Source organism: Hemibagrus wyckioides, linkage group LG19 (assembly GCF_019097595.1).
Source record: "Hemibagrus wyckioides isolate EC202008001 linkage group LG19, SWU_Hwy_1.0, whole genome shotgun sequence".
NCBI lineage: Eukaryota > Metazoa > Chordata > Actinopteri > Siluriformes > Bagridae > Hemibagrus > Hemibagrus wyckioides.
The window spans coordinates 22,713,535-22,731,853 of record NC_080728.1 but is presented as its reverse complement, the minus strand read 5'-3'; the positions used below and the strand labels follow the sequence as shown (position 1 = coordinate 22,731,853).

Sequence of the window (18,319 nt, the reverse complement as noted above, 5' to 3'; positions counted from 1 at the left end):
CTTTCTTTCTCTCTCTCTCTCTCTCTCTCTCTCTCTCTCTCTCTCAGTGGGGGGGGTTTGACACGTTAATGTACTCATCCTTCCACACTGCTGCTGCAGACTCCCACTTAGCCACACCCCCACCTGCTACAGTAACACATCTGTATTCATTACTAGGAGATTTATTAACAATCTATTATATTTTAAAATCAGTGATGGTCACAGTGTGTTAGCATCCACAGTGTGTTAGCATCCACAGTGTGTTAGCATCCACAGTGTGTTAGCATCCACAGTGTGTTAGCATCCACAGTGTGTTTGCAGATCATGACACAATAATTCACTCTGATTTTGTCCCATTTGACCCTGCATACATTCCTGTGCTTCCTTTATATCATCTTAAAGCAGATTCTTGTGTTTCTGCTAGAAGAGGAAATAAGCGTTTACACATTACATTTCAGACTCTGAATCTTCACATAACATTCTTTAGTTGCTTTAGTAAAACTCCTCCCACAGTTTCCACATTTAGTCTCCGCCCTCCATTGTGTCATCGGTCAGTCACCTGCTTGTGTTCATCTGTTCAGGTCAGAGCTTTAATAGATGCCTGTGTGTACTCTGCTGTTTCTTCATACTGGTATGAAGTATTCACACTGCCCACCTGCCTCACACTGTCCACATGCCTCACACTGGCCTCCTGCCTCACACTGTCCACATGCCTCACACTGGCCTCCTGCCTCACACTGTCCACCTGCCTCGTGCTGGCCTCCTACCTCACACTGCCCACCTGCTTCGCACTGGCCTCCTGCCGCACACTTCCCACCTGCCTCACACTGGCCTCCTCCCTCACACTGTCCACCTGCCTCACACTGGCCTCCTGCCTCACATTGCCCACCTGCCTGGGAAACTGGGAAGTTTTTTTTTACACTTTCACTTTATCTATTTTATTTCACTTACATTCCAGTACACATGTTCTTTTATTTCTTTTCAGCGCTAAGTGTCCTGTGTTCTTTTGTGTTGTCTTTATTGTATTTATTGTCTTTTGCACTGTCTTGTCTATGCTCTGTCTGCACCTAGCTGCACACTGTGCACTTTACGTGGCTAAGACAAACTTCTGTCCTAGCTCTGTGCTGTTGTTTGTTGTTTAGTATTGAACTTGTTGTTGTATGTTTATGTAGCACCAGGTCCTGGAGAAACGTTGTTTCATTTCACTATGTACTGCGTCAGATATATGTGGTTGAAATGACAATAAAAGCTTCTTGAATCTTGAATCTTGCCTCACACTGCCTTCCTGCCTCACGCTGCCCACCTGCCTCACACTGCCCATCTGCCCCACACTAGCCTCCTGCCTCACACTAGCCTCCTGCCTCACACTGCTCACCTGCCTCACACTAGCCTTCTGCCTCACACTGGCCTCCTCCTTGCCATAATGTTACACTAGTCATGTACATATTTTGCCAAAGCTCCAGAGCAATGTAGGATTTGAATTAAATGTAACTGGGCGTTTACATTCAGGTTTCAGGTTAAAGTAATGGGCTTTTTTTCTCATGGTGATGGGAATGAAGCATAGCATGCTGGTGGTATTTGCTGTGGATGATGATGATGATGATGAAGATGATGATTGTGACCATGATGTGCAGATGGCTGTACATTCCATACAAACAATTAAAAAAACACAAAAACTACTCTGTGGTAAAATGGACAGACAATGACGCATGGTCATCTGATATTTAGAGCACACCTGGTTTGCGGAGGGTGGAGTCAGCAGTGCAGCTGTAATCACTGGCAGCCAATAGGAAGCAAGTTCCTCCACTGTGTCGATCCTGCATGGGCACCTGCTCCTCTGGAGTCGTTGTGATGTCACTTCCTGCACTGAGATCTGCAGAGACAACAGCACTGATCAAATTTAAAAGCATTGTACCTTCAAGACCGGGAGTTGAAGTTACACTCAGACATGAGCTGATGAAAAGTCTGAAGATGAAGATGAGCTGATGAAACTGAAGACTGTTACTATGGTTTTAAATAGAAACACACACACACACACACACATACACACACAGTGTTATGCACTCAAGCTGTAAAATTTAAGCTTAAGTGTTATGTCAGTGTTGTGTAGTGCTGTGTCAGTGTTGTGTAGTGCTGTGTCAGTGTTGTGTAGTGCTGCGTCAGTGTTGTGTAGTGCTGCGTCAGTGTTGTGTAGTGCTATGTCAGTGTTGTGTAGTGCTGCGTCAGTGTTGTGTAGTGCTGTGTCAGTGTTGTGTAGTGCTATGTCAGTGTTGTGTAGTGTTGTGTCTGTGTTGTGTAGTGTTGTTAGTGTTGTGTAGTGCTATGTCAGTGTTGTGTAGTGTTGTGTCTGTGTTGTGTAGTGTTGTCAGTGTTGTGTAGTGCTGCGTCAGTGTTGTGTAGCGCTGCGTCAGTGTTGTGTAGTGTTGTGTCTGTGTTGTGTAGTGCTGTGTCAGTGTTGTGTAGTGCTATGTCAGTGTTGTGTAGTGCTGCGTCAGTGTTGTGTAGCGCTGCGTCAGTGTTGTGTAGTGTTGTGTCTGTGTTGTGTAGTGCTGTGTCAGTGTTGTGTAGTGCTGCATCAGTGTTGTGTAGTGCTGTGTCAGTGTTGTGTAGTGCTGTGTCAGTGTTGTGTAGTGTTGTGTCTGTGTTGTGTAGTGTTGTTAGTGTTGTGTAGTGCTATGTCAGTGTTGTGTAGTGTTGTGTCTGTGTTGTGTAGTGTTGTCAGTGTGTGTAGTGCTGCGTCAGTGTTGTGTAGCGCTGCGTCAGTGTTGTGTAGTGTTGTGTCTGTGTTGTGTAGTGCTATGTCAGTGTTGTGTGGTGCTGCGTCAGTGTTGTGTAGTGCTGTGTCTATGTTGTGTAGTGCTGTGTCTATGTTGTGTAGTGCTGTGTCTGTGTTGTGTAGTGCTGTGTCTGTGTTGTGTAGTGCTGTGTCTATGTTGTGTAGTGCTGTGTCTATGTTGTGTAGTGCTGTTAGTGTTGTGTAGTGCTGTGTCTATGTTGTGTAGTGCTGTGTCTATGTTGTGTAGTGCTGTGTCTATGTTGTGTAGTGCTGTGTCTGTGTTGTATAGTGCTATGTCACTGTTGTGTAGTGCTGTGTCTATGTTGTGTAGTGCTGTGTCTGTGTTGTGTAGTGCTGTGTCTATGTTGTGTAGTGCTGTGTCTGTGTTGTGTAGTGCTGTGTCTATGTTGTGTAGTGCTGTGTCTGTGTTGTGTAGTGCTGTGTCTATGTTGTGTAGTGCTGTGTCTATGTTGTGTAGTGCTGTGTCTGTGTTGTGTAGTGCTGTGTCTATGTTGTGTAGTGCTGTGTCTATGTTGTGTAGTGCTGCATCAGTGTTGTGTAGTGCTGTGTCAGTGTTGTGTAGTGCTGTTAGTGTTGTGTAGTGCTGTGTCTGTGTTGTGTAGTGCTGTTAGTGTTGTGTAGTGCTGTGTCAGTGTTGTGTAGTGTTGTGTCTGTGTTGTGTAGTGCTGCGTCAGTGTTGTGTAGTGCTGTGTCAGTGTTGTGTAGTGCTGTTAGTGTTGTGTAGTGCTGTGTCAGTGTTGTGTAGTGCTGTGTCTGTGTTGTGTAGTGCTATGTCAGTGTTGTGTAGTGCTGCGTCAGTGTTGTGTAGTGCTATGTCAGTGTTGTGTAGTGCTGCGTCAGTGTTGTGTAGTGCGGCGTCAGTGTTGTGTAGTGCTATGTCAGTGTTGTGTAGTGCTGCGTCAGTGTTGTGTAGTGCTATGTCAGTGTTGTGTAGTGCTGCGTCAGTGTTGTGTAGCGCTGCGTCAGTGTTGTGTAGTGCTGTGTCAGTGTTGTGTAGTGCTATGTCAGTGTTGTGTCAGTGTTGTGTAGTGCTGTGTCAGTGTTGTGTAGTGCTGTGTCAGTGTTGTGTAGTGCTGCGTCAGTGTTGTGTAGTGCTATGTCAGTGTTGGGTGGTGCTGCGTCAGTGTTGTGTAGTGCTGCGTCAGTGTTGTGTAGTGCTATGTCAGTGTTGTGTGGTGCTGCGTCAGTGTTGTGTAGTGCTGCGTCAGTGTTGTGTAGTGCTGTGTCAGTGTTGTGTAGTGTTGTGTCTGTGTTGTGTAGTGCTGTGTCAGTGTTGTGTAGTGCTATGTCAGTGTTGTGTAGTGTTGTGTCTGTGTTGTGTAGTGTTGTCAGTGTTGTGTAGTGCTGCGTCAGTGTTGTGTAGCGCTGCGTCAGTGTTGTGTAGTGTTGTGTCTGTGTTGTGTAGTGCTGTGTCAGTGTTGTGTAGTGCTATGTCAGTGTTGTGTAGTGCTGTGTCAGTGTTGTGTAGTGCTGTGTCAGTGTTGTGTAGTGTTGTGTCTGTGTTGTGTAGTGCTGTGTCAGTGTTCTGTAGTGCTATGTCAGTGTTGTGTCAGTGTTGTGTAGTGTTGTGTCTGTGTTGTGTAGTGCTGTGTCAGTGTTGTGTAGTGCTGCGTCAGTGTTGTGTAGTGCTGCGTCAGTGTTGTGTAGTGCTATGTCAGTGTTGTGTAGTGCTGTGTCAGTGTTGTGTCTGTGTTGTGTAGTGCTGTGTCAGTGTTGTGTAGTGCTATGTCAGTGTTGTGTAGTGTTGTGTCTGTGTTGTGTAGTGTTGTCAGTGTTGTGTAGTGCTGCGTCAGTGTTGTGTAGCGCTGCATCAGTGTTGTGTAGTGTTGTGTCTGTGTTGTGTAGTGCTGTGTCAGTGTTGTGTAGTGCTATGTCAGTGTTGTGTAGTGCTATGTCAGTGTTGTGTAGTGCTGTTAGTGTTGTGTAGTGCTGTGTCAGTGTTGTGTAGTGCTGTGTCTGTGTTGTGTAGTGCTATGTCAGTGTTGTGTAGTGCTGTGTCTGTGTTGTGTAGTGCTGCGTCAGTGTTGTGTAGTGCTGCGTCAGTGTTGTGTAGTGCTGTGTCAGTGTTGTGTAGTGCTTTGTCAGTGTTGTGTAGTGCTGTTAGTGTTGTGTAGTGCTGTGTCAGTGTTGTGTAGTGCTGTTAGTGTTGTGTAGTGCTGTGTCAGTGTTGTGTAGTGCTGTGTCTGTGTTGTGTAGTGCTGTTAGTGTTGTGTAGTGCTGTGTCAGTGTTGTGTAGTGCTGTGTCTGTGTTGTGTAGTGCTGCGTCAGTGTTGTGTAGTGCTGTGTCAGTGTTGTGTAGTGCTGTTAGTTTTGTGTAGTGCTGTGTCAGTGTTGTGTAGTGCTGTGTCTGTGTTGTGTAGTGCTATGTCAGTGTTGTGTAGTGCTGCGTCAGTGTTGTGTAGTGCTATGTCAGTGTTGTGTAGTGCTATGTCAGTGTTGTGTAGTGCTGCGTCAGTGTTGTGTAGTGCTATGTCAGTGTTGTGTAGTGCTGCATCAGTGTTGTGTAGTGCTATGTCAGTGTTGTGTAGTGCTGTTAGTGTTGTGTAGTGCTGTGTCTGTGTTGTGTAGTGCTGTTAGTGTTGTGTAGTGCTGTGTCAGTGTTGTGTAGTGTTGTGTCTGTGTTGTGTAGTGCTGCGTCAGTGTTGTGTAGTGCTGCGTCAGTGTTGTGTAGTGCTGTGTCAGTGTTGTGTAGTGCTGTGTCAGTGTTGTGTAGTGCTGTGTCAGTGTTGTGTAGTGTTGTGTCTGTGTTGTGTAGTGCTGCGTCAGTGTTGTGTAGTGCTGTGTCAGTGTTGTGTAGTGCTGTTAGTGTTGTGTAGTGCTGTGTCAGTGTTGTGTAGTGCTGTGTCTGTTGTGTAGTGCTATGTCAGTGTTGTGTAGTGCTGCGTCAGTGTTGTGTAGTGCTATGTCAGTGTTGTGTAGTGCTGCGTCAGTGTTGTGTAGTGCTGCGTCAGTGTTGTGTAGTGCTATGTCAGTGTTGTGTAGTGCTGCGTCAGTGTTGTGTAGTGCTGTTAGTGTTGTGTAGTGCTGTGTCAGTGTTGTGTAGTGTTGTGTCTGTGTTGTGTAGTGCTGCGTCAGTGTTGTGTAGTGCTGTGTCAGTGTTGTGTAGTGCTGTTAGTGTTGTGTAGTGCTGTGTCAGTGTTGTGTAGTGCTGTGTCTGTGTTGTGTAGTGCTGCGTCAGTGTTGTGTAGTGCTGCGTCAGTGTTGTGTAGTGCTATGTCAGTGTTGTGTAGTGCTGCGTCAGTGTTGTGTAGTGCTGTGTCAGTGTTGTGTAGTGTTGTGTCTGTGTTGTGTAGTGTTGTTAGTGTTGTGTAGTGCTATGTCAGTGTTGTGTAGTGTTGTGTCTGTGTTGTGTAGTGTTGTCAGTGTTGTGTAGTGCTGCGTCAGTGTTGTGTAGCGCTGCGTCAGTGTTGTGTAGTGTTGTGTCTGTGTTGTGTAGTGCTATGTCAGTGTTGTGTAGTGCTGCGTCAGTGTTGTGTAGCGCTGCGTCAGTGTTGTGTAGTGTTGTGTCTGTGTTGTGTAGTGCTATGTCAGTGTTGTGTAGTGCTGTTAGTGTTGTGTAGTGCTGTGTCTATGTTGTGTAGTGCTGTGTCTGTGTTGTGTAGTCCTGTGTCTATGTTGTGTAGTGCTGTGTCTATGTTGTGTAGTGCTGTGTCTGTGTTGTGTAGTGCTGTGTCTGTGTTGTGTAGTGCTGTGTCTATGTTGTGTAGTGCTGTGTCTATGTTGTGTAGTGCTGTGTCTGTGTTGTATAGTGCTATGTCACTGTTGTGTAGTGCTGTGTCTATGTTGTGTAGTGCTGTGTCTGTGTTGTGTAGTGCTGTGTCTATGTTGTGTAGTGCTGTGTCTATGTTGTGTAGTGCTGTGTCTGTGTTGTGTAGTGCTGTGTCTATGTTGTGTAGTGCTGTTAGTGTTGTGTAGTGCTGTGTCTATGTTGTGTAGTGCTGTGTCTGTGTTGTGTAGTGCTGTGTCTATGTTGTGTAGTGCTGTGTCTATGTTGTGTAGTGCTGTTAGTGTTGTGTAGTGCTGTGTCTGTGTTGTGTAGTGCTGTTAGTGTTGTGTAGTGCTGTGTCAGTGTTGTGTAGTGTTGTGTCTGTGTTGTGTAGTGCTGCGTCAGTGTTGTGTAGTGCTGTGTCAGTGTTGTGTAGTGCTGTTAGTGTTGTGTAGTGCTGTGTCAGTGTTGTGTAGTGCTGTGTCTGTGTTGTGTAGTGTTGTGTCTGTGTTGTGTAGTGCTGCGTCAGTGTTGTGTAGTGCTGCGTCAGTGTTGTGTAGTGCTGTGTCAGTGTTGTGTAGTGCTGTGTCAGTGTTGTGTAGTGCTGTTAGTGTTGTGTAGTGCTGTGTCAGTGTTGTGTAGTGTTGTGTCTGTGTTGTGTAGTGCTGCGTCAGTGTTGTGTAGTGCTGTGTCAGTGTTGTGTAGTGCTGTTAGTGTTGTGTAGTGCTGTGTCAGTGTTGTGTAGTGCTGTGTCTGTGTTGTGTAGTGCTATGTCAGTGTTGTGTAGTGCTGCGTCAGTGTTGTGTAGTGCTGCGTCAGTGTTGTGTAGTGCTGCGTCAGTGTTGTGTAGTGCTGCGTCAGTGTTGTGTAGTGCTACGTCAGTGTTGTGTAGTGCTGCGTCAGTGTTGTGTAGTGCTATGTCAGTGTTGTGTAGTGCTGCGTCAGTGTTGTGTAGCGCTGCGTCAGTGTTGTGTAGTGTTGTGTCTGTGTTGTGTAGTGCTGTGTCAGTGTTGTGTAGTGCTGTGTCAGTGTTGTGTAGTGCTGCGTCAGTGTTGTGTAGTGCTATGTCAGTGTTGTGTAGTGCTGCGTCAGTGTTGTGTAGTGCTGTGTCAGTGTTGTGTAGTGCTGCATCAGTGTTGTGTAGTGCTGCGTCAGTGTTGTGTAGTGCTATGTCAGTGTTGTGTAGTGCTATGTCAGTGTTGTGTGGTGCTGCGTCAGTGTTGTGTAGTGCTGCGTCAGTGTTGTGTAGTGTTGTGTCAGTGTTGTGTAGTGCTGTTAGTGTTGTGTAGTGCTGTGTCTATGTTGTGTAGTGCTGTGTCTGTGTTGTGTAGTCCTGTGTCTATGTTGTGTAGTGCTGTGTCTATGTTGTGTAGCGCTGCGTCAGTGTTGTGTAGTGTTGTGTCTGTGTTGTGTAGTGCTGTGTCAGTGTTGTGTAGTGCTGTGTCAGTGTTGTGTAGTGTTGTGTCTGTGTTGTGTAGTGCTGTGTCAGTGTTGTGTAGTGCTATGTCAGTGTTGTGTAGTGTTGTGTCTGTGTTGTGTAGTGTTGTTAGTGTTGTGTAGTGCTGTGTCAGTGTTGTGTAGTGCTATGTCAGTGTTGTGTAGTGTTGTGTCTGTGTTGTGTAGTGCTGCGTCAGTGTTGTGTAGTGTTGTGTCTGTGTTGTGTAGTGCTATGTCAGTGTTGTGTAGTGCTGTGTCAGTGTTGTGTAGTGCTGTGTCAGTGTTGTGTAGTGTTGTGTCTGTGTTGTGTAGTGCTGTGTCTGTGTTGTGTGTAGTGCTGTGTCAGTGTTGTGTAGTGCTGTGTCAGTGTTGTGTAGTGCTGTGTCAGTGTTGTGTAGTGCTGTGTCAGTGTTGTGTAGTGCTGTGTCAGTGTTGTGTAGTGTTGTGTCTGTTGTGTAGTGCTGTGTCAGTGTTGTGTAGTGCTGTGTCTATGTTGTGTAGTGCTGTGTCTGTTGTGTAGTGCTGTGTCAGTGTTGTGTAGTGCTGTGTCAGTGTTGTGTAGTGCTGTGTCAGTGTTGTGTAGTGTTGTGTCTGTGTTGTGTAGCGCTGCGTCAGTGTTGTGTAGTGTTGTGTCTGTGTTGTGTAGTGCTATGTCAGTGTTGTGTGGTGCTGCGTCAGTGTTGTGTAGTGCTGTTAGTGTTGTGTAGTGCTGTGTCTATGTTGTGTAGTGCTGTGTCTGTGTTGTGTAGTGCTGTGTCTATGTTGTGTAGTGCTGTGTCTATGTTGTGTAGTGCTGTGTCTGTGTTGTGTGTAGTGCTGTGTCAGTGTTGTGTAGTGCTGTGTCAGTGTTGTGTAGTGCTGTGTCAGTGTTGTGTAGTGCTTTGTCAGTGTTGTGTAGTGCTGTGTCAGTGTTGTGTAGTGCTGTGTCAGTGTTGTGTAGTGCTGTGTCTATGTTGTGTAGTGCTGTGTCTGTTGTGTAGTGCTGTGTCAGTGTTGTGTAGTGCTGTGTCAGTGTTGTGTAGTGCTGTGTCAGTGTTGTGTAGTGCTGTGTCAGTGTTGTGTAGTGTTGTGTCTGTGTTGTGTAGCGCTGCGTCAGTGTTGTGTAGTGTTGTGTCTGTGTTGTGTAGTGCTATGTCAGTGTTGTGTGGTGCTGCGTCAGTGTTGTGTAGTGCTGTTAGTGTTGTGTAGTGCTGTGTCTGTGTTGTGTAGTGCTGTGTCTATGTTGTGTAGTGCTGTGTCTATGTTGTGTAGTGCTGTGTCTGTGTTGTGTGTAGTGCTGTGTCAGTGTTGTGTAGTGCTGTGTCAGTGTTGTGTAGTGCTGTGTCAGTGTTGTGTAGTGCTTTGTCAGTGTTGTGTAGTGCTGTGTCAGTGTTGTGTAGTGTTGTGTCTGTTGTGTAGTGCTGTGTCAGTGTTGTGTAGTGCTGTGTCTATGTTGTGTAGTGCTGTGTCTGTTGTGTAGTGCTGTGTCAGTGTTGTGTAGTGCTGTGTCAGTGTTGTGTAGTGCTGTGTCTATGTTGTGTAGTGCTTTGTCAGTGTTGTGTAGTGCTGTGTCAGTGTTGTGTAGTGCTGTGTCTGTTGTGTAGTGCTGTGTCAGTGTTGTGTAGTGCTGTGTCAGTGTTGTGTAGTGCTGTGTCTATGTTGTGTAGTGCTGTGTCAGTGTTGTGTAGTGCTTTGTCAGTGTTGTGTAGTGCTGTGTCAGTGTTGTGTAGTGCTGTGTCTGTTGTGTAGTGCTGTGTCAGTGTTGTGTAGTGCTGTGTCAGTGTTGTGTAGTGCTGTTAGTGTTGTGTAGTGCTGTGTCAGTGTTGTGTAGTGCTGTGTCTGTGTTGTGTAGTGCTATGTCAGTGTTGTGTAGTGCTGCGTCAGTGTTGTGTAGTGCTATGTCAGTGTTGTGTAGTGCTGCGTCAGTGTTGTGTAGTGCGGCGTCAGTGTTGTGTAGTGCTATGTCAGTGTTGTGTAGTGCTGCGTCAGTGTTGTGTAGTGCTATGTCAGTGTTGTGTAGTGCTGCGTCAGTGTTGTGTAGCGCTGCGTCAGTGTTGTGTAGTGTTGTGTCTGTGTTGTGTAGTGCTGTGTCAGTGTTGTGTAGTGCTATGTCAGTGTTGTGTAGTGCTGTGTCAGTGTTGTGTAGTGCTGTGTCAGTGTTGTGTAGTGTTGTGTCTGTGTTGTGTAGTGCTGTGTCAGTGTTGTGTAGTGCTATGTCAGTGTTGTGTCAGTGTTGTGTAGTGCTGTGTCAGTGTTGTGTAGTGCTGTGTCAGTGTTGTGTAGTGCTGCGTCAGTGTTGTGTAGTGCTATGTCAGTGTTGTGTGGTGCTGCGTCAGTGTTGTGTAGTGCTGCGTCAGTGTTGTGTAGTGCTGTGTCAGTGTTGTGTAGTGTTGTGTCTGTGTTGTGTAGTGTTGTCAGTGTTGTGTAGTGCTGCGTCAGTGTTGTGTAGCGCTGCGTCAGTGTTGTGTAGTGTTGTGTCTGTGTTGTGTAGTGCTGTGTCAGTGTTGTGTAGTGCTATGTCAGTGTTGTGTAGTGCTGTGTCAGTGTTGTGTAGTGCTGTGTCAGTGTTGTGTAGTGTTGTGTCTGTGTTGTGTAGTGTTGTTAGTGTTGTGTAGTGCTATGTCAGTGTTGTGTAGTGTTGTGTCTGTGTTGTGTAGTGTTGTCAGTGTTGTGTAGTGCTGCGTCAGTGTTGTGTAGCGCTGCGTCAGTGTTGTGTAGTGTTGTGTCTATGTTGTGTAGTGCTATGTCAGTGTTGTGTGGTGCTGCGTCAGTGTTGTGTAGTGCTGTTAGTGTTGTGTAGTGCTGTGTCTATGTTGTGTAGTGCTGTGTCTATGTTGTGTAGTGCTGTGTCAGTGTTGTGTAGTGCTGTGTCTGTGTTGTGTAGTGCTGTGTCTGTGTTGTGTAGTGCTGTGTCTATGTTGTGTAGTGCTGTGTCTATGTTGTGTAGTGCTGCATCAGTGTTGTGTAGTGCTGTGTCAGTGTTGTGTAGTGCTGTGTCAGTGTTGTGTAGTGCTGTGTCTGTGTTGTGTAGTGCTGTGTCAGTGTTGTGTAGTGCTGTGTCAGTGTTGTGTAGTGCTGTTAGTGTTGTGTAGTGCTGTGTCAGTGTTGTGTAGTGCTGTGTCTGTGTTGTGTAGTGCTGTTAGTGTTGTGTAGTGCTGTGTCAGTGTTGTGTAGTGCTGTGTCAGTGTTGTGTAGTGCTGCGTCAGTGTTGTGTAGTGCTGTGTCAGTGTTGTGTAGTGCTGTTAGTGTTGTGTAGTGCTGTGTCAGTGTTGTGTAGTGCTGTGTCTGTGTTGTGTAGTGCTATGTCAGTGTTGTGTAGTGCTGCGTCAGTGTTGTGTAGTGCTATGTCAGTGTTGTGTAGTGCTATGTCAGTGTTGTGTAGTGCTGCGTCAGTGTTGTGTAGTGCTATGTCAGTGTTGTGTAGTGCTGCATCAGTGTTGTGTAGTGCTATGTCAGTGTTGTGTAGTGCTGTTAGTGTTGTGTAGTGCTGTGTCTGTGTTGTGTAGTGCTGTTAGTGTTGTGTAGTGCTGTGTCAGTGTTGTGTAGTGTTGTGTCTGTGTTGTGTAGTGCTGTGTCAGTGTTGTGTAGTGCTGTGTCTATGTTGTGTAGTGCTGTGTCAGTGTTGTGTAGTGCTGTGTCAGTGTTGTGTAGTGCTGTGTCAGTGTTGTGTAGTGCTGTGTCTATGTTGTGTAGTGCTGTGTCAGTGTTGTGTAGTGCTGTGTCAGTGTTGTGTAGTGCTGTGTCAGTGTTGTGTAGTGCTATATGACAATCCCATACAGTGTAACGGCTCCAGGATCCAGTGGTCATTATACTTCTCCAACTAAGAAGGGGTTTCTCAGTGGACCAACATCACTCAGTTCATGATGCTTTCTTCAGCTGTTCCAATGGGTGTTTCATCACTTTCCCCTGACCCTCACTGGACATCCTGCAGTCTTTGGTGAGTTTCTGCAGAATGTCTTGCATTAGCTGCTGGTAAAGGCTGTAATGAGCCAGTCCTCAATGCTTCCTACCATCAAGGGTAAAATGCTGACATCCTTATCAAGCAAGAATGTCAAGATAATATCCCTGTACACACATTGACTTGTCCGTTCATTTGGATTCCACCTGAAGAACTGAGCATGGACTAAAGTGGACTAGAAGTAATTCCATGCTACAGAGCCCATGCAAGTCAGACTATCTTCTATGGAAAGGTGTAAGAAGGAGAGATTGTGCTCACTGCACTGAGCAATTCATGCTACCCATCAGTGTCCTACACCATGAGTAGATCTCTTCTCGTCACTGTCACTGTGTCATTGAGCTTCTGATGAAAGCAACACCTCTTCATAACTGCACCTACCTCTTGTCTGTCAAAGAAGGTCAGGCAATGGATCAATACATCAAATAGGCCCTGAAACAGGTGTAGATTGGTCCCTCACCTTTGCCAGCATCTGTAACCATCTTCTTTGTGGACAGAAAAATGGGGTGGACTATGGCCCCGCCTCAGACTGAATCAGGTTACAGTCATTCATTATCCCCTGCCACTGGTCCCCTCTGCAATGGAAAAACTAGGAGAGTCCAAAATCTTCTCTAAGCTGGACCCACACAGTATGTACATATGTGGAAGACAGCTTTTAGCACCTCTGGCCACACTGGGTACTGCATGATGCCATAGAGGTTTGTCTTCTAAAGCCTGATAAATAATCTTCTTCATGACATCATCTGTTGGCCTGTTTCCACTACTGTTAAGGAGCTGCATTGAGTTTACTGATTTAACACCATACCCTCACTCCTGGTGGACCTCACTCGAAGGAATCCAACTGAAATTGAAGTAGAACCTGCCGAAAAACAAAGCATCTGAATGCCTTAAGGAGGCCTTTGTCTTTCATTCTGGCGGTGGACACATTTGAAACATGGTTAGGGGTATTTCTTTCACAGAAATTTGAAGAGAAGCCCAAACTCCACCCCATGGACACCTTTTTGAAGAAGATTTCCCAAGGCGAATGCAACTATGGCATCAGCAATCATGAACCCCTGGCAGTAAAACTGGCATTGGAGGAATGGAGCAATTTTTACAGACCACAAAGACCTAGAGGTTACTATGTCTCAAAAGAACACAGTCATTATGTTAACAGTAGACCATTTTTCGAAATCTCTTCATGTGACTCCCATCCACTCATCTTTTCTTGTGTTCAGGTACTTTGGTTTCCTAGTGGACATTGTGGTTTAGAGCCCGGTTCATGTCATGTGTATGGGGAGGATTCATGGAGAAAATGTGGTCCCTATCAGAGTAACCAACCATGTACCATCACCAAGCTAAAAGCCAAGTAGACTGATAAAACAAAAAGATTAGCTGATTAATGACAATGTTATTTCATGAAAACCAAGACTTGGCATGATTCATGATTCAGAGTATGCCGAAAATTATCTCTGGTACTCTGATACCAAACTTTCCCAAATCCAATGTGTCCTCAACTATCAGCCCCTTCATTTCTATGGACTGCAAACCCAACCAACCCACCTGCAGTAGATAACTGGTTTATGTGGAGTTACCAGGTTTGGGAAATGGTACACCAGCACCTCGAAGGACTTGCTGATCAATGCTGGTGTGAATGTCTACTAAAGACATCCAGGTCATTACATTTAATGTAATTTATCACAAACCAAAGATTTTATCCATTTAATAATTAATATTTTTCCACTTCTGTTTTACAAACTCAAAAAAAAAGTGTTATAATTGCTGCACATTTTCTTGCCAAATGCTCAGTTACTTAATTTACCAATTATCCTAAAGAGACACGAAAATATAAACCAGCTGTTTTTTTTGTTTTTTTTTACATAAGGTATAATAAAACTTAAAGGCATGGAATATAATAATAATAATAATAATAATAATAATAATAATAATAATAATAATAATAATGATGTAATATTTTCTAAGAAAAATATAATAGTTCTGTTTAGTTTAATGTAGCTGAAGGTGGTATTTAATGTCATTTTCCTTCTAAAGATGAATGTATTCTGTAATGTTGCTGTAGATCAATCATCACTGTGATGTCATGTTTCTCAATCCTATCTCTTTGTGCTCTACTCGAGGTGCTAGAACATTATCTAATGTCCCACATGCGAGACTGAGACAGAGCTAAATCCTCAAATCTGTGAAGGCAGCAAACACTTTGAGCCAAAATTATCCATAGCCTTGAATCACACCATTCTTTCTTCACACACTTCACACACACTCACACACTCAGTCAGCTTCCAGCCCTCCCTCTCCCTCAGAGGAACATCTCCAAAGTCACCAGCTGTTTGTCTTAAAATAAATCTTCATCTCTCCAAGGACAGAAAAAAAAACAAAAGAACTTTCCAGGATGAAGTGCAGTCACATCCCCCATAATCCTGGAAGAACATCAACATATCTACACACGATGTGACCTGATGATTCCTCATTCTGATCAGTGTTAACAAATCCTGCCTCAGATGAATTCTGGCAAATGAACATCACAGTGCAAATAAAAACTGACCCAAACACACCCTCACCTCATAGATGCTGAAAGACCCATACATATCTGAATGTACTGAGATCAACATAATATCCACAGCAGGAACGGACAGCCACAGCTGGAATTAGACTATAGTGAAACACACCTGGCCTAAAACACCTGATCAAATCACAATGTCCAGCTAAACACACACCCTGATCCAAATCACCTCTCAACTACATTCTGATCCCAAAAATACCCTGGCTTAAATGAATTATATACCCACTGTATACTGTCTCAAAAACACACTGTCCTCATCAGCTCTAACTCCCAAGTAAAACACACCAAGTCAATAATATTTTATTTATATAGCAATTTTACCAACAGACACTATCACAAAGCAGATACAGAGAAATATAACCTCAGGAAATGTGTTCCTAATGACCAAGCCAGAGGGGAAAAAGGAGATACTCCCTGATTCTAAACAAAACACACACTGATCCAAACACACACTGATCCAAACACACACTGATCCAAACACACACTGCTCCAAACACACACTGATCTAAACAAACACTGCTCCAAACACACACTGATCCAAACACACACTGCTCCAAACACACACTGATCTAAACACACACTGCTCCAAACACACACTGATCCAAACACACACTGCTCCAAACACACACTGATCTAAACACACACTGCTCCAAACACACACTGCTCCAAACACACACTGATCTAAACACACACTGATCCAAACACACACTGATCTAAACACACACTGATCCAAACACACACTGATCCAAACACACACTGCTCCAAACACTGCTCTAAACACACACTGATCCAAACACACACTGCTCCAAACACACACTGATCTAAACACACAGTGCTCCAAACACACACTGATCTAAACACACACTGATCTAAACACACACTGCTCCAAACACTGCTCCAAACACACACTGATCCAAACACACACTGATCCAAACACACACTGATCCAAACACACACTGCTCCAAACACACACTGCTCCAAACACACACTGCTCCAAACACACACTGCTCCAAACACACACTGATCTAAACACACAGTGCTCCAAACACTGCTCCAAACACACACTGATCCAAACACACACTGCTCCAAACACACACTGATCTAAACACACAGTGCTCCAAACACTGCTCCAAACACACACTGCTCCAAACACACACTGCTCCAAACACACACTGATCCAAACACACACTGCTCCAAACACACACTGATCTAAACACACAGTGCTCCAAACACTGCTCCAAACACACACTGATCCAAACACACACACTGCTCCAAACAAACACTGATCTAAACACACACTGATCCAAACACACACTGCTCCAAACACACACTGATCTAAACACACAGTGCTCCAAACACACACTGATCTAAACACACACTGCTCCAAACACACACTGTTCCAAACACACACTGATCTAAACACACACTGATCCAAACACACACTGCTCCAAACACACACTGAACCAAACACACACTGCTCCAAACACACAGTGCTCCAAACACACACTGATCTAAACACACAGTGCTCCAAACACTGCTCCAAACACACACTGATCCAAACACACACTGATCCAAACACACACTGATCTAAACACACACTGCTCCAAACACACACTGCTCCAAACACACACTGCTCCAAACACACACTGCTCCAAACACACACTGCTCCAAACACTGATCCAAACACACACTGCTCCAAACACACACTGATCCAAACACACACTGCTCCAAACACACACTGATCTAAACACACACTGATCTAAACACTGCTCCAAACACACACTGCTCTAAACACACACTGCTCCAAACACACACTGCTCCAAACACTGCTCCAAACACACAATTCTCCAAACACACACTGCTCCAAACACAAACTGCTCCAAACACACACTGATCTAAACACACACTGCTCCAAACACTGCTCCAAACACACACTGATCCAAACACACACTGCTCCAAACACACACTGATCTAAACACACACTGCTCCAAACAAACACTGCTCCAAACACACACTGATCTAAACACACACTGCTCCAAACACACACTGATCTAAACACACACTGATCTAAACACACACTGCTCCAAACACACACTGATCTAAACACACACTGCTCTAAACACACACTGCTCCAAACACACACTGCTCCAAACACTGCTCCAAACACACAATTCTCCAAACACACAGTGCTCCAAACACACACTGATCCAAACACACACTGATCCAAACACACACTGCTCCAAACACACTGATCCACACACACACTGATCCACACACACACTGATCCAAACACACATTGATCTAAAAACACACTGCTCCAAACAAACACTGCGCCAAACACACACTGCTCCAAACACACACTGCTCCAAACACACAGTGCTCCAAACACTGCTCCAAACACACAATTCTCCAAACACACACTGCTCCAAACACACACTGCTCCAAACACAATGCTCCAAACACACACTGCTCTAAACACACACTGATCTAAACACACACTGCTCCAAACACACACTGCTCCAAACACACACTGATCTAAACACACACTGATCTAAACACACACTGATCTAAACACTGCTCCAAACACACAATGCTCCAAACACACACTGCTCTAAACACACACTGCTCCAAACACACACTGCTCCAAACACTGCTCCAAACACACAATTCTCCAAACACACACTGCTCCAAACACACACTGCTCCAAACACACAATGCTCCAAACACTGCTCCAAACACACAATTCTCCAAACACACAATTCTCCAAACACACACTGATCTAAACACACACTGATCTAAACACACACTGCTCCAAACACACACTGCTCCAAACACACACTGATCCAAACACACACTGCTCCAAACACACACTGATCCAAACACACACTGCTCTAAACACACACTGCTCCAAACACACACTGCTCCAAACATTGCTCCAAACACACTGCTCCAAACACACACTGATCTAAACACACACTGCTCCAAACACACACTGCTCCAAACACACACTGATCCAAACACACACTGCTCCAAACACACACTGATCCAAACACACACTGATCCAAACACACACTGCTCCAAACACACACTGCGCCAAACACACACTGCTCCAAACACACACTGATCCACACACACACACTGATCCAAACACACATTGATCTAAACACACACTGCGCCAAACACACACTGCTCCAAACACACACTGCTCCAAACACACAGTGCTCCAAACACTGCTCCAAACACACAATTCTCCAAACACACACTGCTCCAAACACACAATGCTCCAAACACACACTGCTCCAAACACACACTGATCTAAACACACACTGATCCAAACACACACTGCTCCAAACACACACTGATCTAAACACACAGTGCTCCAAACACTGCTCCAAACACACAATGCTCCAAACACACACTGCTCTAAACACACACTGATCCAAACACACACTGCTCCAAACACTGCTCCAAACACACAATTCTCCAAACACACAGTGCTCCAAACACACACTGATCTAAACACACACTGATCCAAACACACAGTGCTCCAAACACTGCTCCAAACACACACTGATCCAAACACACACTGATCCAAACACGCACTGCTCCAAACACACATTGCTCCAAACACTGATCCAAACACACACTGCTCCAAACAAACACTGCTCCAAACACACACTGATCTAAACACACACTGCTCCAAACACACACTGCTCCAAACACACACTGCTCCAAACACACACTGATCCAAACACACACTGATCCAAACACGCACTGCTCCAAACACACAGTGCTCCAAACACACACTGATCTAAACACACACTGCTCCAAACACACACTGATCTAAACACACACTGATCTAAACACACAGTGCTCCAAACACTGCTCCAAACACACACTGCTCCA

The 18,319-nt window shown here is 45.1% G+C and overlaps 1 protein-coding gene across 1 annotated transcript in view; it reads right to left on the bottom strand.

The window, feature by feature from the left end:
* Window positions 1-18,319, bottom strand: part of kcnc2 (potassium voltage-gated channel, Shaw-related subfamily, member 2) — a 39,865-nt gene continuing 21,546 nt past the window's right edge. The window contains exon 3 of the mRNA XM_058417192.1: window positions 1-1,852. Within this exon, the coding sequence (XP_058273175.1) occupies window positions 1,704-1,852 (149 nt within the window). The 3' untranslated portion in view covers window positions 1-1,703. The remainder of the gene's footprint in view (window positions 1,853-18,319) is intronic.